We start from the raw sequence: 24,379 nt of genomic DNA, 5'->3' as shown, positions 1-24,379 counted from the left end.
AACTCTAAGTTAGGAGAGCGGGGGTGGAGACTGTTAACAGTCCGAGAGCGAGATGAGAGACCATCTGGACGTAACTGCTGTCGTCTGTTAACCACTAACGTTCACAGTAGCACCTCCTTGGCGCGGATATTCTCCCCCCCTTGCGACGACAAACGTAGTTACCAAATCAGACCTCGTCGGGCACCTTAAGACTGTCGACATGATCCGGAGACAATCCAGCCGAACACAGTGCTTTGTGCCACAGGCTACCCCTCATGCAGATTCAGGAACCCGGGCTGGATGACGTCACGGTACACGTCAGAGCCCAACACCAGGGATATAGTCGCCGGTCGATTAAATTGTTCGTCAGCGAGGCGGATATCGTTGAACTTAGCGCGAACATCGTCGGCTAGGGCGCGGATTGGAGTGCGAGTCCGGAAGTTGGGTCTAACGTTCAGCACCACGTCGATTCTGAAGGTGCCCGACCGTGACCTTATAGTTGCCGAACAGACCGTCTCGTCTCCGACGCTCGTAGTGGAGAGGCCGAAATACGCGGCCAGCGACCGGTCGATGGTGCTCACTGGTGTGCACGGGTCGATCAGGGCCCCCGCCTCGTACTTATTGGTTCCCGTGTCGAGAACCACGATGGCCGTCGGGATGATTTGCACACTCCGATGCTGCAACAGAGACGCCACAAATGGAGCTGCAGTTGGCTGGTCGGAACACCGGGAATGGTTCCGCGAGCTTGGCGTTGGACTTGGCGAGCGTAAACCTGAAACTGAAGGTCGTGGTGACGTCATCGAGGGTCGGAACGGAGAAATTGATCGGCAGCGCGAACCAGAAGATTCGCGCAAATATAGCAGCGTGTGGTGGTCCTGCCCGCACTTTTGCACGTGTCTCCGCTGCGACATACTTCTTCGGAATGCTGGTGGGCCAGGCAATTTGCACAATATTTATTTATGAGAACGGCGCGGAGTCGCTTCTCAGTGCTGACCCTCAGGAAACGGTTGCACTTCCGTAGAGGATGGATTCCCCGACAGACTCGGCAGCGGTAGGATCGAGTACCTCGTGAACGTCTGTCGTCCAAAGTTTGGGCGCTGCGAGGACGTGAAGCCATGGTTTTAATGCTTCAATAAAAAACAAGGAAGAACGCTATAGTCGAGTACCTCGACTATCACATACCCGTTACTCAGATAATGGGACGGACCAAAAGGAAATGGAGATATGCAAGCAGAAAGCGAGATTGAAATGCGCCACCTACCGGCGGTAGACAGATTTAAGCGTTATGGGCGTTAGAGTGGGCGTGGCAAACTTTTTTTTTGGGTCAATCGATAAGTATTGACGAGAACAACACATTTCAGTGAAAATTTTTTATCTAGCATGAAAATTGTGGGCGCCACAGGCTTGGCCGGTTTGTGGGCGTTAGAGTGGGCGTGGCACATTGCTGATTCAAACTTGCGCTGCGTAAGAAGCAATAGAATAAGTCAGCCGCGCACTTTGCTCTCTCTGAGCGCCGGCAGTGCTTCTTTCTTTGCCGCTAAGTTCGGCCGGCAACTATTTACATACACACACATACACGCGTAAAAACATTTCGCATTGTCTGGCTCTGACGTCATAGCTTTTTTTCTTGGGAGGTTTGTGGGCGTTAGAGTGGGCGTAGCAAAATTTTTTTTGGGTCAATCGATAGGTATTGACAAGACTAATACATTTCAGTTAAAATTTTCTATCTAGCATCAAAACTGTAGGAGTTACAGTTTTGGGCGGTTTGTGGGCGTTAGAGTGGGCGTGGCAGTCTACTGAAACAAACTTGCGCTGCGTAAGAAGCTCAGGAATCTGTACGCCAAATCTCAATAGCCTAGCTCTCATAGTTTCCGAGATCTCAGCGTTCATCCGGACAGACAGACGGACAGACGGACATGGCTAGATCGACTCGGCTAGTGATCCTGAAGAAGAATATATATACTTTATGGGGTCGGAAACGCTTCCTTCTGCCTGTTACATACTTTCCGACGAATCTAGTATACCCTTTTACTCTACGAATAACGGGTATAAAGACAAGCGCATTTAGTATTAATTGTGAATGGATTTTAAAGCACTATTGTGGAAGAGCGGAGGTTGCCTTGGCCTCCATAGGAAGAAGTACTAGCTTGTGGATGGGACGCGTTATAGTCCCTCGAGCAGTAAGGATTTTCTGGAAAGACAGATACAACTCTGCCGAGCCGCCAGTCGTTTGATGGCATATTGTCTTCTTTGACGACCACCATATCATCGACTTAGATGTCTCTGGAAGGATTCTGCCACTTATTGCGCTTGTGAAGTTTCTTTAAGTACTCCTCTTTCCATCGCGCACTGAACTGCTGATGCTGGGCCTTTAAGTATTGCCAGCGATTTATAATCGACATAGCTTCGCCCTTAATTTCGGGTTCAGCTGTGTAAAGGATCGGACCCCCAATCAGAAAGTGACCTGACTTGTAGAAAAGTGCCTTGAAGCTTTTCACTCCAGCCTCGCACAATCCACCCATATGTGGAGCTCCTGGAGGAATGAACCGCCACAAGATCCCCTGATGGCTATAGGTATCACTCACTGAACTGAAATGTAATGTTCTCATCAATACCTATCGATTGACCCAAAAAAAAGTTTGCCACGCCCACCCTAACGCCCACCCTAACGCCCACCCTAACGCCCATAAACCGCCCACAAACTTCAAAAAGTCGTAGATATGAACGTGGATATCACGGAAACTATCAAAGATAGAGAATTGGGATTTCAGATTTAGATTCCGTAGCCTTATACGCAGCGCAAGTTTGTTACGCGAATATGCCACGCCCACTCTAACGCCCACAAACCGCGAAAACCTGTGACGCCCACCATTTTTATGCTAGATACAAAATTTTAACTGAAATGTATTGGTCTCGTCAATACCTATCGATTGGTCATTTGCCACGCCCACTCTAACGCTCATAACGCTTAAATCTGTATACCGCCGGTAGGTGGCGGATTTTAATCTCGCTTTGCTACTTGCATATCTCTATTTAGCTGAGTAACGGGTATCTGATAGTCGAGGTACTCGACTATAGCGTTCTTCCTTGTTTTTTATCTCAAACGGGCCTGCATAATCAATGCCAGTATATGTAAATGGCCTGGAGAAGGAAACTCGATAGGTAGGAAGATCGCCCATTAATTGCGTCTGTACTCTCTTCTTGTAAATAGTGCACACCTAACAGGAGTTTAGCACAGCTTTTACCAGATTCTTGATTTTAGGAATCCAATACTTCGATCGGATGAGGTGTACCACTAGTTGGTTGCCTCCATGCAGGGAAATCTGGTGAAAAAAGGACGAGCAGACGAGCTATTCGACAGTTGTATGGCAGTATATTAGGATGCCGCTCGTCATACTGAAGGGCTGTTGAGGCTGTAATGCGACCACATGCCCTTAACAGGCCTCGCTGGTCAAGAAATGGAAACAGGTTGGCTATCGGGCTGGAAACTGGAATTTGACGCTTATCGTTTAGGAATTTAAGCTCCTGGGTATATTCCTCCCGCTGGGCATATAGAATCAGGGCTCTTTCAGCTTCTCGGACCTCTTCCTTGGTAGGCCGATCAGCTAGGCCCCTCGGCCTCTTGCTGCAGCGTTGAGTGAACCGTAACACGTACGCAAGGACCCGCAGAGCCTTGTCCAACTTGGAGAACCGTTCCAGAAAATCTTCGGCTGGGGCCTTTGCGAAATTGACCTTCACAGCACTCTGCTCTATGTCTGTGACTGGAGGTGCAAGCCCCAGTGTTGGCCACTTGTCTTTTGGCTGTTGTAACCAATCCGGTACCTCCCACCAGAGTTGGCTATGAACCAGCTCCCGCAGCGACACGCCTCGACTGGCTAGGTCCGCGGAATTGTGCTCAGATCGCACATGCGCCCAATGCTCAGCGCTTGTCACCTGAGTAATCTTGGTCACTCGGTTGGCTACAAACGTGGTCCAGTGGCATGCCGGTTTATTCAACCATGCGAGGTCGATGGTAAAATCAGTCCAGCAGAAAATGTCGGAATTGGAAATTGGAAGGGACACCATTTTAACAGGGGCGACTCGGGTTTTGGCGGTAAGCAGACGTGTCATAATGTTATGGCCTACTTCAACCCGCAAGTATATTGCGGCTCCATATGCCTTCTGCGACGCATCACAAAAACCATGATGCTCTACCTTTACCTCTGGCTGGAAACCAACCCACCTTCGAATACGGATCTGTTCAAGCTCGGAATAGCTGCGCAAGAATTCTTGCCATCTTTGATTCATTTCTGCGGGGATATTTTCATCCCAGACCAACTCTTGCAACCAAATCTCTTGCATAAAGATTTTTGAGCGGACAATAAACGGGGACAGCCATCCGGCTGGATCAAAAAGTTTCGCGATTTGGGAAAGTACCTCTCTCTTCATATAAGTAGATTCAATCGAAACTGGCGGTGGGACAAAGTAGAACTCATCCGAGGTCGCATTCCACCGAACACCAAGTGTTTTGGCAAAACTGTCGGTCCTAAGGTCACGAAAGTCGTCGTGGAGTAGATCCTCGTTTGGGATATCTTCGAGTATGCTCTCCTGATTAGCTGTCTACTTTCCTAATGGGAAGCCGGCGCGATTAAAAGCGTGGTGAAGTTCGCTGATCGCAAGTTGAGCCTCTTGAATGGAATTGGCCCATGCCAGAACGTCGTCTACGTACATAAAAAGCCGAACAATATTGCTTGCTTTAGGGATGTCCTTTTCTACGTCATCTGCCAATTGTTGGAGTACGCGGAGGACTGAACACGTATTGGAAATAACGCCACTTCAAGATCTGAATGGTTAAATCAGATTGTAGGATTGGACCAGCATGAAGAATATCATTCAAGCTTGTCCCATTTGCTGAAGGGCTATAAGCATTGAATACCACGCGAAGTTTGGTGGTGGTACTCTCAGGTTTGACCACCGAGTGGTGTGGAAGATAATAGCTTGGAGAATCGTAAGACGGGGGGACTTCTCTCATGTGACCCAGATCCAAATACTCTTGAATTACTGAGTCATATTGCTCTTTTAATGGAAAGTCTCTTTTCAAACGGTTTTCATTTCTAAGAAACTGAGCTAGGGCAATGGATCGCGAGTACCCCAGTTTGGATCCGAAATTTTCTGGTTCGCGAAACGGTAAAGTTACCACGTATCTACCGCTTGCGTCTCTAGTAATGGTTTGGAGAAAATTGCTCTCGCAATAGGAATCGGTAGTTGGTATGTTCTCCACCTCCCAAAACTTAGTGAGAAGTTTTTCCAAGCCCCTGTCACTCGATTCGGTTATCTGGGTCGTGAAAGCTGACCCGCTTTTGGCTCGATGTACTAGCAACTGGGCCGAAAGGACACAGCCGAAAATAGTTTTCTGACCCAGGAGAGAACCGCAAATGTTTTTTAACGTGCCGCTCAGCAACACGGACGGTAAAATGTCGGCTCCGATCAGAACATCTATCTGGGAACTCTCTAAAATTGTTGGATCTGCCAGGGGAATGGCAGGTAAATAAATCAACGCATCTCGTGGGATTGGGTAAGATGGTAGCTTTCCGGCCAATTCAGGCAAAACGTAAGCTGCGGTTTCTAGCTGGAGGCCTGGCTTATTAGGGCCTCGAATAGAAAAATGGCAGAGCTTGGTCGCCTGAGCGGAAACGGTCTGATTTAGGCCCGAAACTTGGGCTTGGATATGGCGGAACGGCAGCTTAATCAGATTGAACAGGCGTTCCGTAATAAACGTAGCTTCAGAGCCCGAGTCTATCAGAGCGCGAGCCCTGTAGTTCGTTCCCAAGTGGCATATGTCCATAATGGCCGTGCCTAGCAAAACCGCTCTAGAATCGGTTGCTAAATAGTTCTGCACACGGGGCAGATTATCTGAACCGCCGGCGGCTCCCTGTACAGCTGGATTTTGTGGGCCTGCTGAAGAACTAATTGCGGAAGTGGATCCACGGGAATTGGGGTTGCCTTTATGCAACAGTGTCTGATGCCGCGCTCGACATGTGAAACAGCTGTGAGTGCTAGTACATTCACGTAGCTGGTGGCCTCTCGCGAAACAATTTAGGCAAAGCTGCTTTTTTTGATGTAGTTCGTTCGTGCATCCACAGAATTCTGGAGAAAACGCTGGCATAAGCGCACTGGATGACTCTCTTTTGAGCACAGATCGCAAGTCTTTGGTTTTGTGACCACCTTAGCTTCGAAGGAGTTAGAGTTAGAGTGACTGCTTGTGCTGGGTTTCATATATCGCCTCTAGCGTTCGGTACCTGTCGCTAAGAAACGTGTTCAATTCATCCCAGGTTGGAATGTCAGATTTGGATGAAAGGGACTGCTCCCATAAGGAGAGGGTCAATTTTGGTAACCTGCTGGCGCACAGAAATACCAGGAGACAGTCCCAATACTCTGTGGAAACGTTGGAATGAGCCAGAGCTATCAAACACCCTTGGATTGTGCTCTGCAGGTCTTTCAAAGCCTGGCCACATTCGGAACTTACGGAACTCAAATTAAAAAGGAGTTTGAGTTGGCTGTTTACTAGCAGTCTCTTATTTTCGAAACGGTCTCGAAGCGCTGCCCATGCTGAATCGAAACCCTCATTTGTGAGAGGGGACTTGGCTACGATTGCCTTAGCCTCGCCGCTAGTTTTAGCGTTGAGTTGAAAAAGTTTTTCGACCGATGTCAACCTAGAATTGTTGACATAAACTGCTGTAAAAAGATCCCTAAATGTTGGCCATTTCAGATAGTCCCCTTCGAATACTTCAGTATCGCATGGCGGTATCCGGCACTTAGATGGAATGTAAGTGGACTGATTATTGGTACTCGTGGGCGGATGCTGAGAATTGGCTTGGTCGATAAGCTCACTGAGCTGAACCGCTAGCTCCTCGTACACTGAATAGCAATATTTATATTTTCGATGCAGAGTCGCCAGAATTTCTTCCGCCCCTTCAGTCGTCATGCTGGAAATCGTGTCTAGACACGCTTCAAGTTCTTTCTCGGCTTTGTCCCAGAGTGAGCGGACTTGTTCCTTACGGACTTTGCAGGTGTGGACGGACGGAGATGACGACCCTGGAGTTTCAATCGTCGCTCTCAAATGGCTCATACGGTCGGACACCGTGATGGACCGCGCGAGGGCTGCAAATGCAACTTCGTTACCCATTTTTTCCTGAGAACGAGTTGCTAGCGACTTTACGGACTTGGTCTGGACTTGTGGCCTAACCTTTGGCGTGAGCGGACTAAGAGACGATCGTTTCTGATTGCTCGTAGGAACAGACAGTTTCTTGTCGTCTTCTTGGATGGCTAAGGAAGTTTCGCTCTTTGCCTTTGTGATCAACTTTAGGGCTACTGGGCTTGGACCTGGCATTCCAGAACTCCGATTATCTGGGCCGCCCTTGTTGCTTTGTAAAAATTAGACCCGCCCGGAAAAGTCTGTCCTTAAGTGTGGTCCCACTGTTGCGGATCACCGGATTGAATTCCAAGAGAAAAAAAAAGAGACGAAAAACCGTATGGAATTAATTAAATTTAATTTTTAAAAAAACCAAAAAAAATTAATTTCTCCGTTTTCCCGTTATGACAATTGCAAGCAGTCCGCTTGTGTTCGCTATTAGCGTTGCAGCTCCGGTCTACGTTTGGAGTATGTGGAAGTGGAACAGTTGCACATCAACTACTTGATTTGCGAGGAAATAACGAGAATTCGGAACGACTGTTCTGCCAAATATTTGCCGTTGTTTGCTGTGCTGCGGAAATGATCGCTAGGAATAGGAAAATAAATATCTATTTCGCACCGTCACGGCTTGGAAAAACAAGTATTTATTTATTTTTATTTAATGGATGCGAATTAGCGCTGCTAAAATAAATATCATGCAAGTTCTGGAAAGGCGTGTCGTGTTGATGGGTTCGGTGGAATAAGGTTATTTTGATTTTTGGTAATATTGTTATACATATAATAAATATCGTTGTTGAAACTTTTGTAGGGTGTACCTTATGAACCTATGTGCGTTTCTCCTTGAGTACATATGTTGCAGCGGACAGGCATATGTACGTATATTAATACCCAGTCGTAAATGACAGCATTCCAGCATGCGTTCTTTCATTATGAAATGGCATCAAAAAAGTGTTCCGGAAGTGATGAGTCTGTCCATTCTTTTTACACGGGTGCGGGACAAAAAAGAATGCACCCGTTGCATGCTTCTGGAAGCATATATCTGGAATGCACCTGGAAGTAACAAACTAAACACATTCTGGGTGTATTCTTTTTTAATGCACCTGGGAGCAACATACTAAACACATTCTGGGTGTACTCTTTTTTAATGCACCTGTAACATGTACCCAGGAATGCACCTAGAAGAATTCAAAAACCAAATATCTGGAAGTTTTCCCCAGGAATACATAAAACTGGATTTCAATTTCATATTTATTTTCATTTCAATATTCAAAAACGCATCTTATTTTTAATCGGAGTAACTCCCCTTCTGTACGGGGCTTCCTCTTGTTTATGTACTTTTGTCATTTACGCAGTTCAGTCCTTGGTGTGCCCATTCATTTTTTGCGATTCTGAAAAATATAAAGCAAATTGAATATTATATATTTTGAAATATGTGTATATACATTACAAATATACATATTGTATATTTGTTTAATATGTTTTTAGTTTGAATGTTCAGTGTACATGTACTGTGTTATTTTATTGTGTTCATATTGAACTAAATTATCTACACTTTACTTACCTGTGAAAATATTGATGTAAAATTGGTGGCAGAAAGCAACAAACTTTTTCAAAACACGTGGCACGAACTTCACTTTTCAGAACTAAAAATGCAACTGACGAGAAATGCAAGAGACAAGAAAAACCGCTCGCTTCCTTGCATGTTCCCTTTTGTCTTTATTATTTGTTTGTCAAGAGAACAGTTCCGAAAAAAGACGATTGTAAAAAAATGCGCATCGGCAACCTTCGGGTTTGAGTTTGGTTTTTTTACATTCCCACTAAAATGCACCTGGATGCACTATATTGAAATACACCCAAATGGCACCCAAAAGACTGCCCCCAGCACGCACAGTTGCTAGTTAAATTTGCATGCGTGCTGTTTTGCGTAAAAAAGATACGACCCAGAACTATTTCTTTCGGAATACGTTCCCGAAACGGGTGTTTGGGCATGCTTCTGGATGCATTATTCTGAAACACTTCTAGAAGGCACCGCAATAGAATGCACCCAGCACGCACATTTGCCTTGGAAAATTTGCATGCGTGCTGTTTTGCGTAAAAAAGGTACGACCCAGAACTATGTTTTTTAAAAACACGTTCCGCAACTTACGACTGGGTAAGCATGCATCAGGATTATATGTGTGTGTCGGCGATTGGTATATCTCAGTGTATAAGGAATGCTAGTTTCTTGTGTCCTCTCTTGTGTCATCTTATGTCCTGCATTTTTGCAATATCATTGTTTTTCTCTGCTCGCCTTGCAAGGTACCGTTAGAACTGTTGCCTGTGCGGCGCTAGAAAAAGTGTAGCACGACACACGGCTGCGTAGCAGGCTTCGTCGATTTTGTCATGACCTTTTTTTAGAGGAACCGTTTTAGCGAGGCTTCAGCGTTGCGGCGCTGTCGCCGTGTGTGGTTCGCAGGAACAGTATAGGCAGTTACAAGAACGTATAGTAACTCTCTGTAAATTGACGCCTGTGTTCAGACCGAAACGCACTCCGCTCTAATGGAACCCGAACGTCATTCGGGTTCAACCCAGACAAGGTAGGTGCCACCGCTTCGTCGTGGTGTTCAACGGTGGAAATTATATTACAAGAAAATACGTTGAAAAGCAGTGCGTTGGTTGTGGTACCCTCCAGCATTGGAGGGTAGCGCTTCGCAATGGCTGTCCCAAGTGTGCTATGTTCATACAGCGCTTTGATACTTTAGAAACACCAGCCGCTATGTTTCTAAATTTGCTGACAAAGCGACTCGCGCTGCTCGCAAGTCGCATGGTTATTGCTGTGTCCGTGACTCTCGCATTGCTGGCAAGCTTTGATAACCGTTTGCAGCGTTTAAGTTTCACATCAAATGTTCGAACCAGAAGCGATCTACAGTCCGAATTAAAAGCGTTCACTTTTAATAAAAAGAAAAGTGGCTTTGTGGAGCATCAATCTGAAGTTTATCCAAAACGACAAAAGCAATCTTCGATCGAGTGCCATTTTTGTGGAAAATTAGGCCACAAAATGTTTGAGTGCAGACTCAAGAAACAACAACATCACCTTGCGAATGACAAAAAGCGACATGTCAGACACGATGAACATTGACGTGAAAAATCAAATGTAACTTGCTACAAGTGTGGAGACTGGGGACACATATCTACCCAATGTACAAAGAAGGAAGCTGATAGGAACAAGACATTCAACCGGGAAAAACGAGTGGAGCAGTGCAGCGTTGCAGTACCTAAAGGAACCACAGAGGACACATTTTTGAAGTCACCTTTGATTCCGGAGCTGAATGCTCACTTATGAAAGAAAAGCTAAGTGCTAAGTTTTCTGGTAACGATTAAATAATATTGCTATGTTAAAAGGCATAGGCAGTAATGGAATATGTAGTACAGTACAAGTTTTAAGTAACGTTAAGATTAATGACAATTTTATTGAGATTTTGTTTAATGTAGTAGGTGATGATCATATGGAAAACGATATCGTCATTGGGCGTGAAATACTTAAGCACGGTTTTGATATTGTCATTTCATCCAACAAATTTACAATTTCAAGAGCCAAAATAATTAATTTGTGTACCGGTTCTGAGCCAGCCGATTTTGATACCGAACTGGACAAAGAAAATAAAATAAAACTTAATTCATTGTTAGCAAAATACTCAGATTGTTTTATAAAAGGCATTCCATGTACTAAGGTTAAAGTTGGCGAAATGAAAATTAGATTGATTGATCCTTAATCTGTAATCTGTAATGCAATCATTTGCTAATTCCGAAGTTGCAAGAGGTTGACCCATCGTCCCATAAAACAGGTTCAAGTTGTCAGTATTATTATTAAAATTACTGTCTTTAATAGTGTCAAGGGTGTCTAGATTAATGCTCAATCCAAAACTGTCCATGAAATCTCTTCCCAAAATTGCATGATGTCCCTTGGACAAAACACAACGTTTTTCCAATAACATTGAGTTGGCTCTTATTTATACCATAATACATAACGTTAAGTTTATTAATATTTAGTCCAACAGCAACTTTAGAAAGCTTTATGAAAGATATCGCGCATCCAGAGTCAATGCGGCATTCTGCAATAATTGTTGCATTAGGTAAATACACACAAAAAAAAAATTGTATAAGTCTTACATAGTTGTTGTTGTCATTAGCGCTTTTCCTCGGATGACATTCTCCTACGAAATGCCCCATTTCCCCATAGGCGAAACAGGAACCAGGAGCCCTTTTTGGTTGCGGCAATCCTTTGCAAAATGCCCTTTGGAGTTGCAGTTCCTGCAGCGTAGTTCGTTGTACGCAGGGCCCTCCATTAATGGCTTCTTTGCCGTGTTGCATTCAGACGGCTTCGGAGGCAGATATTGGCGAAGGCTTGCTGCATCTGCTTCGGGTCGGCGAATCGTTAGATGCGGGCTTGATCCCTTAAGGTTTTTGATGGCACTCCTTCAACAATTTGCTCCAAAAGCTCTTCTGTGTCTAAGTTGATGGGATGGGCTTACATCATTTTTTCCTCAAAGTACATGGCAATTCGCTCGACTGGCAGGCATTTGCCTTGCTTGAACTTGCGATGCTACTCCGACTTCGATTACAATTTCCCGAATGCCGTAATAAGCTGCTCACACAATCTTCTGAAAGGTTCCAGTATCCTGGTGCTTTTTTAGCGAAAGACAACGAAGCTGCTGATGCAGCCCGGACAGTGGGTGAGTCGGCGACGGCAGTTGCAATGTTATTGTTTGGTGCTGCGAAAACTGCCGGAGTGCTGCTGCTGCCAACTGCCAAACGCCGACCGGCGGTAGAGTGGGCGTTTGCAAATTTTTTTTTGGATCAATCGATAGGTATTGAAAAGTCTAATACATTTCAGTTACAATTTTGTATCTAGCATTAAAATTGTGGGCGCCACAGGTTTGCGCGGTTTGTGGGCGTTAGAGTGGGCGTGATATATTCGCGTAACAAACTTGCGGTGCGCTCAAGGCTACGAAACCTAAATCTGAGATCCCAATTCCCTATCTTTGATAGTTTCCGAGATAACCGCTTTCATATTTACGATTTTTTGAAGTTTGTGAACGGGTTGTGGGCCTTAAAGTAGGCGTGGCAAACTTTGTTTTGAGTCAATCAGTAGGTATTTATGAGAAAAATACATTTCAGTTAAAATTTTTAAATCTAGCATCAAAACTGTATGAGCCACAGTTTTGGGCGGTTTGTGGGCGTTAGAGTGGGCGTGGCACGCTGCTGAAGCAAACTTGCGCTGCGTAAGAAGCTCAGGAATCTGCATGCCTAATCCCAGTATTGTAGCTCTTATAGTTTCCGAGATCTCAGCGTTCATCCGGACGGACGGACAGACGGACAGGCGGTCAGGCGGACAGGCGGACAGACGGACATGGCTAGATCGACTCGGCTAGTTAAACTGATCAAGAATATTTATACTTTATGGGTTCGGAAACGCTTCCTTCTGTCTGTTACATTGTTTCCGACGAATCTAGTATACCCTTTTACTTTACAAGTAATAATTATTTGTTAGCTCTTTATAAATAAATAAATAAATAATAACTATTTCTGGCCAAAAAGCATGCCGCCTTTGCAAAAAGGTGACAGCACTGTCGTGAAAAATGTTCTACTCTTTGCCGGACGAAGAAAACATGTAAGTAAAAGTAAACAATTTTATTAATTTTAACAAATAAACGTTGCTAATTTTCAGGGGTAAACCTAGGTAAGCAGCGAAAGACGCACTATTCTTGCGATCGTTCTCGCGAAAGACATATCCTTTGCCAAAGGATTTTCTCGGGCCGACCGCGTTGTTGTGACCACTGCTTGGGAGGACTTGGCCAAAGAGTTAAATGCCCATGGACCACCATGTAAAACCGCTGACGGGTGGCGCCGAGTAAGTACATACACACAAGTCTTTTAAATGTGTTTTGATTTTTGGTAAATAAATTAGGGTTTGGAAGGATTGGAAGCAGTCGACAAAAAAAGATTGCGACCAAGAAGAAGGAGACCAGGGCGACAGGAGGTGGCTCCTTTCAACAGGATTCACTATCGGTTACGGAGGACGCCAAAGCAGTCGATATCGACCTCTGGTATGGTAGAAGGAGTAGCCGGGGCTGAGGCTTTTGGTTTAAGCAAAGAAAACGAGCTTCCATCCCCTTCAGGTAATTACCATATCAACGCATTGCCTCACAATTTTTAATTTGCAAAATATAGTTGCAGCTTCACTTGAATCAGCAGCTAAGAGACCTCAAAAGGTGCTCAGTGATGCTCCCCAAGGAGAGGACGATGATCAGGTCCAAGAACCCGCCATCTTCCATATGCGCTTTAAACAAGTATTTTATTTGTAACTTTGCAAAAAAAGGATAAATTAAGTTTAAATTTTATTGGAAAATGGTCCAAATAAGTCATATAAAATTCCATAATTATTCAATATTCGATATTTATTGTATGTATCCAGACTTGCACATTTTTCGATAGGTTAGTGTTGAACTAATAAGCTTTTTTATTAGTTGTTGCTAAATTAAAATACGAATTTCAGGTTGCTTTAGGCTTGTTAACAATTTATTAGCGAGAGAGAGTACAGCAGGCGAGACGAGAATGCGTTTTATGTCGAGATCAGAATTCGTACTGATTCACAAAGGGACAGCCAGCCGAAAGCTGGGCCAAAAAATGCAAGTACACAAATGACGAGAGAGCTAGATAAAGAGAGCTACCTTTCGCGATGCCATTAATATAAGAGATCGAATTAAGAAGTTAGTTGGCTGCTGCGGCTGCGTGACCCAACATACTCCCCCCGTTGGAAGCCTGGGCTTCAACATTATCCTTAAGGGGTAGCAGACACAGCTTGTTTACTGCTCGCTTTGTCACTCCTGATGCTGTCTTCAGAACGGCAACTCGAGCAACCCCATCTCCACCGAAAAGAAGCTCGATCACTCTGGCGAGGGGCCACTTCATGGGGGGCAAGTTTTCGTCCTTAACCAGAACTAAGTCATCGACAACCAGGCCAGGTTTTGGGGTGCGCCACTTGGAGCGCTGTTGTAGCAATGTTAGGTATTCTTCCTTCCATCGGGACCAAAAGATCTGCTGCAAGTAAGCCACGCGTTGCCATCCATCCAAGCGATTGAAGTTAAGACTGGTCACATCCGGCTCGACGAAAGAAGGCGGACCACCATTCAAAAAATGTGCTGGGGTTAATACATCCAGATCAGCTGGGTTTTCTGAAATCGAGACTAATGGTCGAGAATTAACAATCGCCGAAATGTGACACACCAGGGTCCGCAACTCCTCAAAGGCTAAAACAGCAGTGCCAACAGCGCAGTAGAAATGATGCTTAGCGATCTTCACAGCCGCTTCCCAAAGACCGCCAAAGTGTGGCGACCTAGGAGGAATGAAACACCAATCAATAGCCTCAGCTAGGCAAAAGTCCAATGTAGCTCTCTGATGATCACTGCTGAGGAAAAGACGCCTTAGTTCGAGCAGCTCATTGCGAGCTCCAACAAAGTTGGTTGCATTATCAGACCAAATCTGCCGCGGCCTTCTTCTAGTGCATATAAATCGTTTGAGGCCATGTAGAAACGATACCGTAGAGAGATCCTTGACCAACTCCAGATGAATAGCCTTCGTGGCGAAGCAAATGAAGACACAACCGTAGCATTTTACTGGAGGCTTGCTTCGCACCTCTGACTTGTAGAGAAATGGCCCGCAAAAGTCAATGCCAGTGACTTCGAATGCATGAGATCCATCAAGTCGTTCCTTTGGAAGATCCGCCATTATATGCTCCACTACTCGAGGCTTCATTCGAAAGCATCTAATGCATTTGTTTACCGCCTTCATTACCGTCTTTCTCCCCCCAATAGGCCAATATTGGGATCGAATTATGCCAAGTAATGCCCGTGGCCCAGTGTGCAGATTGCGTTCATGAAAATGAGTAATAATGGCAATAGTGACCGAATGACTCCGTGGTAATATAATTGGATGACGCCCATTAAAATCCAGAGAAGAATTCCTCAGCCGGCCATCCACTCTAAGAAGCCCAAATTGGTCAATGAATGGCGAAAGAGATGCGAGCGAGCTGGAGGAGTGCACCATTCCCTTTGACTGCAATGATTTGATGTCATCCCATAAATGTGAGCGCTGGACAAGACGAAGCAACAGCAGCGTACCGCCTTGAAGGTCAGACACCGTGAACGTAGGGCGATGGATGCGATTACTAAACTTATAGACGTATCCGAAAACTCGTTGAAGGGCAGCAAAGGAATTGGCAAATTTGGAACTGGACACTATGTCTTCATATGGAGATTTTATTAGCAGAATCCTCCGGCGAACCTCAAGCGTTGGCTTTTCAGCAGTGATTGGGGTCGGCCAGTCAGCTTTGGGACCACAGAGGAATTTTGGTCCATGAGTCCAGAGAGGAGACTCGTTGAGCGAATAGCCGGAGGAACTGGCCGCCGATCCATCAAAAACTACGCGAAGCTTTGTAGTGGAGCTATCTTCCTTTATGACGCAATGATGAGGCAAGAAATATCGGCACAACCCGATGTCAGCGGCAGAAACTGATGACATATGTCCTAGATCGAGATATTCTTTTATGAATGCTGCATATTGAGCCTTCAAAGATGGCTGACGATTCAACTTTCTCTCTAGGGACAAAAATCTTCGATAAGCTTGCTGGTAGGACTCTCCCAAAAGATCTAGATTAAACTTGGCAGGCAGCCGAACAGAATAATCACCAGCTGGCAAACGATTGACGTGTCTTACGAAATGTGCTTCACAGTCCAATTCTTCCTTAGTAGCGCGTATAATTGGCTCGGCGCAGCTTTCCACTTCCCAAAATCGTCGAAGAAGATCATCTAACCGATCGAAACTATTCTCTCTACTAGCGAGAAGTTCATCTTGAGACGACATTAAAACCGAGCCATCGGAAAGGCCATAGCCTCCAGAAACAACCCAACCCAGACGCGTCTTTTGAATTAGGGGTAATCCAGGTGGGAGCTTGATTTGGCCAACGCACAACATCTCGAAAAAGAGGCTGGCTCCGATTAAAAGATCCACCCGCTGGGGAGCATAAAACCTTGGGTCAGCTAACTGTATATTTTTGGGTATGTTCCAGCTGCCAATGTCGACGTTGAAGCTAGGCTGTCGCTCTGTTATGTTCGGAGCAATCACCGCGGTAATGTTGGCCGAGTATTCGGTAGTTCGGGACTGAATCGTAATATTGACCGAGTGACCGTCCGTCACAAAACTGGAATCTCCAACTCCAGTTACAGATGCTGAGGATTTTACTTTCTTTACTTGAAGCTGATTTGCGAATCGGGACGTTATTAGATGCAGTTGGGAGCCCGAATCGAGTAGAGCTCGACAGGGAACGAAAACCCCAGAACGGTTTTTTACTAAAATGCTAGCCGTTGCTAAGAGCACAATATCATTACTAAATTCCTGTGCAATAAGAGCAGTCGAAGTGGAAGGCAGTGCAGAGGGTGAAGCAGAAGGAAGTGCTTCTTGAAGCTGTGCTCCTTCTTGTGAAGGAAAAGAAGCTGAGTTTCCCAGGTGAAGCAGGGTGTGGTGCTTAGATCCGCATGAACGACAACTACTAGAGTTGCATTGCCGAACTTGATGACCAACCTTAAGACAATTTATGCAAAGACCGAGCCGCTTCGCTTCTTGAAACCTATTCGCAGGAGACAGGATTTTAAAATTCTGACAATAAGAAATGGAATGCCCTGTATCATTACAGAATATACAAATCCAGGGGTTAGCGTTCGGCAACAAATGCTGATCTACGCGCATTGGGTATTCTGTTACTTCCCACCTGATTGCCCGGCGTATAGTTTGCCATGGCGAAATCCATAGTCTCCAACGTCCTGCATCGCTGCTCCAGAAATGATGCCATTGACTCCCACGTAGGAATTAAATTGACGAAGGCAGGGTCCTCTAAACGCTCTTCCCACTTTGCCTGACTTGCCGGATCCAACCTTTGGAACAGGACTTGGACGATGATGCATCCTGCGATTTGTTCTGTCGTGCCCAGTCCCTTGAGAGCACGAATATGAGCATTGAATTTATCGGACAGATCCCGAAGTGTCGAGACGGAACCACTTTGCACCGCCTTTAGTCCCAGGATCTCAATAATGTGTGCCTGAAAAACCAAACGTCGATTATCAAATCTATTTTTCAGCAAATCTAAAGCAATTGCGTAGTTGCCATCCGAAATTTCCAATGAGCGAATAGTTTCCAACGCTGCGTCCCTCAGGCATGATCGTAGATGCTGCAGCTTTTCTACGTTGGTGAGGTCCGGATGACTATCTATGATCGTGGTAAACATAGAATAAAAGTCAGACCAATTTGCATAACCTCCATCGAATTTTGGAAGCTCCAGTGGGGGCAGCAATGCTGCCCTATGTCGAGGCTGACGCTGCTGGGGGCCGAAAACTCCCGGAGTGATGCTGTCAGCAAAAGTTGAATGCGAAAGAAGCTGTGAGGTGCGCTTTGAAATTTCGGATCGAACCGATGACTTCAGAGTTACGAGAATGTCATCAAATTTCTCACTTAAATCACTTTCAATTTCCTCTAAATCCAACTCTTCGAGCTCACCGAGCACCTTTTTAAATGACTCTTGAAGCTCATCAATCAACTCTAACCTCACATGAAGACCGGATTCGTCGCATGAAGTTAACGCCGCACTTGATAGGGAATCCACTAAGCGCTCCACTCTATTAAATAAAGCCGTTGCCTTGCGCTTTAAAAATATTGCCCTGTTTGCATCAGCGGTAACATCTCCAAAAGCTCCCGTAGGCATGGCTACAACAACAACAGCAGACGAAATGCCCGAAATTCGGCTCCAGCGGGAAGATGAGCGCAAAGCAGACGAGGGAATAACAGCCCGTTACTTGGCTATGTACGCTTCTATGTATAGCTGATTTTGCGCCTTATATGTAAATTTCCGCAATCACCAACTGCTATTTATTTATAGCGCTCACTGCATTTAAGGCCTTATGATTGTTGCTACGCCAATGCACCGCAGAAGCAAGAATGAAAAAAGTCAATAAATAGACTTATATGATTTGCACTTAGTATTATTATTCACAAATCACGTCGGGGTCACCAATGTTGAACTAATAAGCTTTTTTATTAGTTGTTGCTAAATTAAAATACGAATTTCAGGTTGCTTTAGGCTTGTTAACAATTTATTAGCGAGAGAGAGTACAGCAGGCGAGACGAGAATGCGTTTTATGTCGAGATCAGAATTCGTACTGATTCACAAAGGGACAGCCAGCCGAAAGCTGGGCCAAAAAATGAAAGTACACAAAAGACGAGAGAGCTAGATAAAGAGAGCTACCTTTCGCGATGCCATTAATATAAGAGATCGAATTAAGAAGTTAGTTGGCTGCTGCGGCTGCGTGACCCGACAGTTAGGTTAGGGCGGGTGTCGGACTGTAGAACAACAAACTTAGACCTCTGTGGGTCCATTGAGATACCGCATGATTATATGTTTTAACCGGTGTTAACTGATCAGTATGTCTTCCACCCGGAAGATATAATATAAGCACTTAAGCTTTTCAGATTAATCCCCAATATTTCGGTAAGACCGTCGATGAAGGGGTTTCCTAAGTGTTTCATTCTGAGTCTGCATAGGGCTGGACAGAAGCAGAGAACCGTTTCTTCTTCTTTATCCCTGCAGCTTCTACTGAAGTCATTTTTTTGGGGGTTTTAGCCTGCCGGCATGTGTGCCAACGAGCCAGTGGCCTGTAAGAGCTCGAGTCAGCATAACACACTCTGTGCGGCTGAGTTTGAGTAATTTGGTGCGTTTTGCCAATGGGTGTTGGCTAGTTTGTTAAAGTAGTTTTTTATATTTAGCTTGCAAGTTGCCATGGGTATACCGACATTCTCCTTTCCTGGGAGGTGAAGCTTGATACTGCCCTGCCTGGCTAACTCGTCGGCTATGCCTACGATATCCCGGTGACCCGTAACCCATACTAGGCTGATAGTAAATCTCGTGGAGAGATCTGCGACTGTCTACGGCTATTGTACGGGAGTTGGTGTTTGTAGAGTAGATCGATTTAATAGCCGCTTGGCTGTCACTATATATATGGACTTCTGCTTGGAAGACGCTACAGTCGTCCGGGCCCCTGAATGACTTCCTGATATCTAATTGTTCGCAGTAACTTGTCCTTCTAATTTGGAGCCATCTGTATAGAAGCAGATTGCGTCCGTCGTGCCCGGTCGGCCCTGCTCCCATTCCTTTCTACCTGGAATCAGTGCTTCAAAGGATGTGTTACTACATTCAATGGATTTGCATAGATCCGTTTTCTTCGGAGTCGATTTCTCATGCTGGATAATTTTAGTACGGCCATAAAATTGGACTTTCCACTGCCCGGTATCCCTCAGTCGAGTAGCTGGCGATTTAGCCCTTTCCATGCCTGCTAAGTCCAGGCTAGGGAGGTTCAAGATCGCATTCAGCGCTTCATTCGGGGTGGTTCGAAGGGCTGTACTTTGTTTAGAGGAATCAGTATGCATTGTTTGTGTAGAGCACCACAGCACCACTCCGTATAGTAGGATTGGCTTGACTAACGCTGTGTATATCCAGTTGACTATTCTAGGCGACATGACCCAACTTAGCCCAATTGCTTTTTTACAGGAGTAAAGTGCAATGGTCGCTTTCTTGGTTCTCTCTTGGTTATTTAAGCCCCATTTGAGGTGCCAGATACTAGCCCCAAGTATCTGGCGTGATCGCTAAAAGAGAGATTACAATTGTGAAGAATAGTTTGGTTGAGTTGTGGAATTTTGTATCTATTTGTAAATAGAACAAGTTCCGTTTTTGAGGGATTTATAGCAAAGTGTTTGTGGATATTTTCCATTAAAGACGATGGCGATGCGTATGCCACTACCTAGTTTATGTACTAGCTCTGTGAGAGATTCTGTTGTAGCAATGGGAAGCAGGTTATTGAAGGCTCCCTCTATGTCCAGGAAGGCGATCAGTGTGTATTCCTTCATGCTAAGTGATTTCTCAATGCTTCTTACCACCAAGTGTAGCGCCGATTCGGTTGACTTACCTTTGGTATAAGCGTGTTGTGCCTCTGATATTTGTGTCGGCTCGAAAGTGGCCCTTATTTGTAGGCTTATCATTCTTTTAAAGCTCTTAAGCAGGAATGATGTTAGGCTTATTGGCTTAAAATCCTTTGCTGTGGTGTGGGTGGCTTTCCCTGCCTTGGGAATGAAAACCACCTTCGTTTCTTGCCATTCCGTTGGTAGTTCTTTTACCGCCAAGATGGAGTGGAAGATTTTGTTCAATCAGTTTATGGCTGTTTGACCTGCTTGTTGGATGTGAGCCGGTGCTATCCCGTCCGGTCCCGGCGATTTGTATGGTTTGAAACTATGAATGGAACATTTCATGTTGCGGTCTGATAGGAGGGGATCTAATTCGATTCCTTCTCCTACTCTTCTTTCTGGAGGCTGACCTGTTTGTTGGTTCCCCGGGAATTGACCGTCTAGGAGCAGGTCCAAGGACTCTTTACTGGAGTCTGACCATGATCCATTTGCTTTTTGAAGATAGCCCAAAGGGGCGACAGTCCTAGAAAGTATTTTTTGAGCCTTGCGCCATCAGTCGTTTTTTCTTTGTCAGAGCAGAAGGTCTGCCATGCAGTTCGTGTCGCTCTTCTAAGGGCCTTTTTGTAGTTCTGCCAGTTAGTGTCCTCATATTCCGCCTTTGCTCTGTTAAACAGGCATCTGCAGTTTGTTCTGAGGATTGATAGTTGATGGGTCCACCAGGGGGGTTCTTTCCTCTTTCCTTCCTTAGTTGAGTAGCCCTGCTCCGCCCCACCAGGTGCCTCCAACTCCTCAGCAAGCACCTGCTCGGCTGGGTAGCCGGCAGAGCTGCTAGCGGCGTTGGAGTGGCCCTTGTACACCTTGATGTGGATCGCACTAAACCCGAAGTTCAGCACAGCGATTGGAGCAACTGACTCCTTGTATAGGACCAACACCGCCTGGTTGACATCCCCTTCATGCTTCTCCACCTTGACGACTTTCCAGTCCTTCGTGGGGAGGTGCGGGTTGCATTCTTGCAACATGAAGAGGATGTCCTCCGGCTCGGAGCCTACTGACCTCGCCGAGTTGCTCGTCGCCTGTTTTTACAGGTCAGCCGACCGCTGACTGTCGCAGGCCACCACCTTGACGCTGCCCTGCTACCAGCCTGCGTCCATACAGCAGGGCGATGTGCCTGGCTTCTCCAACACCATGCGCAGGCAAATGAGGCAAGGGTGGGACTTCACTGCCTTCCACTTGTTCCTGGGAATCCTGCCCTCCGGACTGCCCTTGTCTATGAGACCGAGATAGACTCGGTCCTTGGTAATTTCGGCGAAAGAGACCGATGGCTGGATCTTAGATCTCTTCGCCGATAGTCCGGGTAGATCGAGAAATCGTTGCCATTTCGCCTGAGCCCCTTCTTGTGTGGGCTTATCATGCCCGTAGTCAGGAAGCACCTTCCTTGCCCATTCTACCTTCTTTAGTATGAGAGCGCAGAGTCTGAGCGGCAGTCCGTCTTTCTGCATAAGTGTATTTATTGGCGCCAGCGGGTGGCCCGAGCGCCCTGGCAGTGCCTACCGCTGCTTAAGACGCAGAAGCGCCCGTGGCGGAGCCGTTTGCGGCTGGCTTTCTGCCACCCGTCTTCTCCAGTTTGGGATGCGGCCCTTTCGAGACCGAGCTGGTGCGGATGTTGGAATCTTTGTTCAGCTTATCCGAGGGTTTTTTGAGAGTTCCCGTCTCTGTGTTTGGTTTTTTAATAACTTCTTTCGATTCCATAATAAATTTCACGAGTTTCGGGCAGAGAACCTCGATGCCCGGGTAAGGCGATAGTTAGAACAAGGGGTCGCCATGTCCCTCAGCACACCGTTTGAGACTGGACTAGTTTTTGATCCGGGCCCCCAGCCAGGCTGACTCTTGGCACGGTGCATATTACACCGTAGCTCGGCCCGGAGTGATATGTTGTTTTGGGAGGGGAGATGGGTAGGTGTTGTATTGGGAGTGGGTTTGTGTAAAGCAATTACTTAGATGCGGCTGAACAATTCGCATCGTCGGTATTGCTTCGTTGCAGTATACCCCCTGGCTGTTTGGGACTGTTTATTTACTGAGGTTTCCGTCCACGATTCCGTGTTTGACTTCTCCCACCAGCTTATTCACAGTTGGCCTCGAGAGAGGTCGTCCGCTATCCGCAACCTGCGACCCACACGGTTGCTCCAGCTAGGCAACTCTGGAACCATCTCACAAGTTCCTCAACAGAGCATTTTTCGGTAATACTTCCGAAAAAAGGAAATCGCTCGAGTTTCTGTGACACCTACGGTTTTGATGTGGTGGTTTCCAAACCAACCGTCCCCAAATCCGTCGCCGGTTTCTGTGACACCCCTGAATCTAAAAAAGGTTGAAGATTTTCTAGTAGAAGTTGTTGACCCAAATAGTAATTGTGAAACTTCATTTGAAATTAAAAAACAAGGAAGATCGCTATAGTCGAGTACCTCGACTATCAGATACCCGTTACTCAGCTAAAGGGACCAAAGTGAAATGGATATATGCAAGCAGCAAAGCGAGATTAAAATACGCCACCTACCGGCGGTAGACAGATTTAAGCGTTATGGGCGTTAGAGTGGGCGTGGCAAAACTTTTTTTTGGGTCAATCGATAGGTATTGGTGAGAACAATACACTTCAGTTAAAATTTTTATTCTAGCATCAAAACTGTAGGAGCCACAGTTTTGGGAGGTTTGTGGGCGTGGCTCTCTACTGAAACAAACTTGCGCTGCGTAAGAAGCTCAGGAATCTGCACGCCAAATCTCAATAGCCTAGCTCTCATAGTTTCCGAGATCTCAGCGTTGATCCGGACGGACAGACAGACAGACGGACATGGCTAGATCGACTCGGCTAGTGATCCTGATCAAGAATATATATACTTTATGGGGTCGGAAACGCGTCCTTCTGCCTGTTACATACTTTCCGACGAATCTAGTATACCCTTTTACTCTACGGGTATAGTCAGTCAGGGAATTTAAAGGTGAGGAAGACAAGTATGTGTGTTGGAGGAAATCAGCAGAAATAACTATGGGGCAATATGCTAAAGGTAGCGAGATTCTTTTCAGCATGTCAATCTTGAGAAAAAAAATGGAACAGTACTAAATTTTGACGCCATAATGGCAATTTTTGACATTGTTTTTAGCGATAAACGTCCAATTTATATAATTGAATAAGACTTAGAAGTAGTAAATAAAAGAAAACTGTCCATAATGGAATAATATGGACTAGTTAATAAAAATCTAGCTCTTCTAATAAATAAAACCATTATGACTGTTCGTACCCAAAGGTACTCAACATGACCACGCCCAACAAATCAAGCAGCAGCCAAGTTGGGAACAGTACCAGGCGCTCAGTAGCACCCACTGCATATGAGAATGGCTGATCAGCATATTATATGTCTCACTAACTCACCGTCTCACCGACTCAACGGCACACTGACCGGCCAATGCAGTCAGCACATTTTGCAGTGTCTCCCGAGCCAACTACACAAACTGTTACCATAATACAAACTCCCTGACCTACCTACCTACTTTAGAATATAGCTTACTTCACTAATCATTACACTAAACTTCCGTGTTCCAAGTAGTATATAAACATGTTCCAAATGAAGAATAAAACAGTTATCAACACACCTCTTAACTCCGCGGTTCTACTTCCTACATCTGGGAATAGGGCTCGTAATACACTATCTCAACTAACAGCTAACCACGTTAGCTCACCCTCAGCGCAGCTCTAGCATCGCCTGTGGTCCGGCATCGTAGTAACCATCGTTACCATTGCCGCGACGCGATCGTCCTGCCATCAAAGCGTCCCCGTGCCAGCGACAAGTGCTCATTACCCCCTTATCCCGCGGTGTGACCCGGAAGTGTCTACTTCGGTTAGGCACAAACAATGACTTATGGCAAAAATAAACCATTACCTGCTGAAATTAATGAAAAACACAACAGGACAGCACTAAGAATATTCATAACTAGCCTCAGCGGCCATATCTTAGACCTAATATTTTCTATGAATCCGCCAGACTTACCGAACGCAATGGTAAAAGTACAAGAACTAGAAAGCATAAATTTAGGGAGCCCAAATCAAAACTCAAATAATAAACACAGGCAAAGTAACCATAATAACTAAAATAGCAATCAGAGCAACACTAATAACTTGAGTTTTAACAAACCCAGTAG

At 45.5% G+C, this 24,379-nt stretch overlaps 2 protein-coding genes across 2 annotated transcripts; both read right to left on the bottom strand.

Moving 5' to 3' along the window:
• Positions 1 to 3,237: 3,237 nt before the first annotated feature.
• Positions 3,238 to 4,266, bottom strand: LOC139353758 (uncharacterized). Its single transcript, XM_070998079.1, has one exon. It carries the CDS (start codon positions 4,264 to 4,266, stop codon positions 3,238 to 3,240), a length of 1,029 nt encoding a protein of 342 aa, XP_070854180.1.
• Positions 4,267 to 4,735: 469 nt separating this feature from the next.
• LOC139353757 (uncharacterized) lies at positions 4,736 to 5,803 on the bottom strand. Its single transcript, XM_070998078.1, has one exon. The coding sequence runs from the start codon at positions 5,801 to 5,803 to the stop codon at positions 4,736 to 4,738; it is 1,068 nt and encodes a 355-aa protein (XP_070854179.1).
• Between the last annotated feature and the right edge of the window lie 18,576 nt (positions 5,804 to 24,379).

Source organism: Drosophila suzukii, chromosome Y (genome assembly GCF_043229965.1).
Source record: "Drosophila suzukii chromosome Y, CBGP_Dsuzu_IsoJpt1.0, whole genome shotgun sequence".
In the NCBI taxonomy this organism is placed as follows: domain Eukaryota; kingdom Metazoa; phylum Arthropoda; class Insecta; order Diptera; family Drosophilidae; genus Drosophila; species Drosophila suzukii.
Note: the sequence above shows the minus strand (reverse complement) of the source record. Positions and strands in the feature narration are given on the sequence as shown.

What these genes read in the sequence shown, in the direction of transcription:
- LOC139353758 (XM_070998079.1), bottom strand. Translation starts at nt 4,266, where the DNA reads ATGAATCAAAGATGGCAAGAATTCTTGCGCAGCTATTCCGAGCTTGAA.
- LOC139353757 (XM_070998078.1), bottom strand. Translation starts at nt 5,803, where the DNA reads ATGGACATATGCCACTTGGGAACGAACTACAGGGCTCGCGCTCTGATA.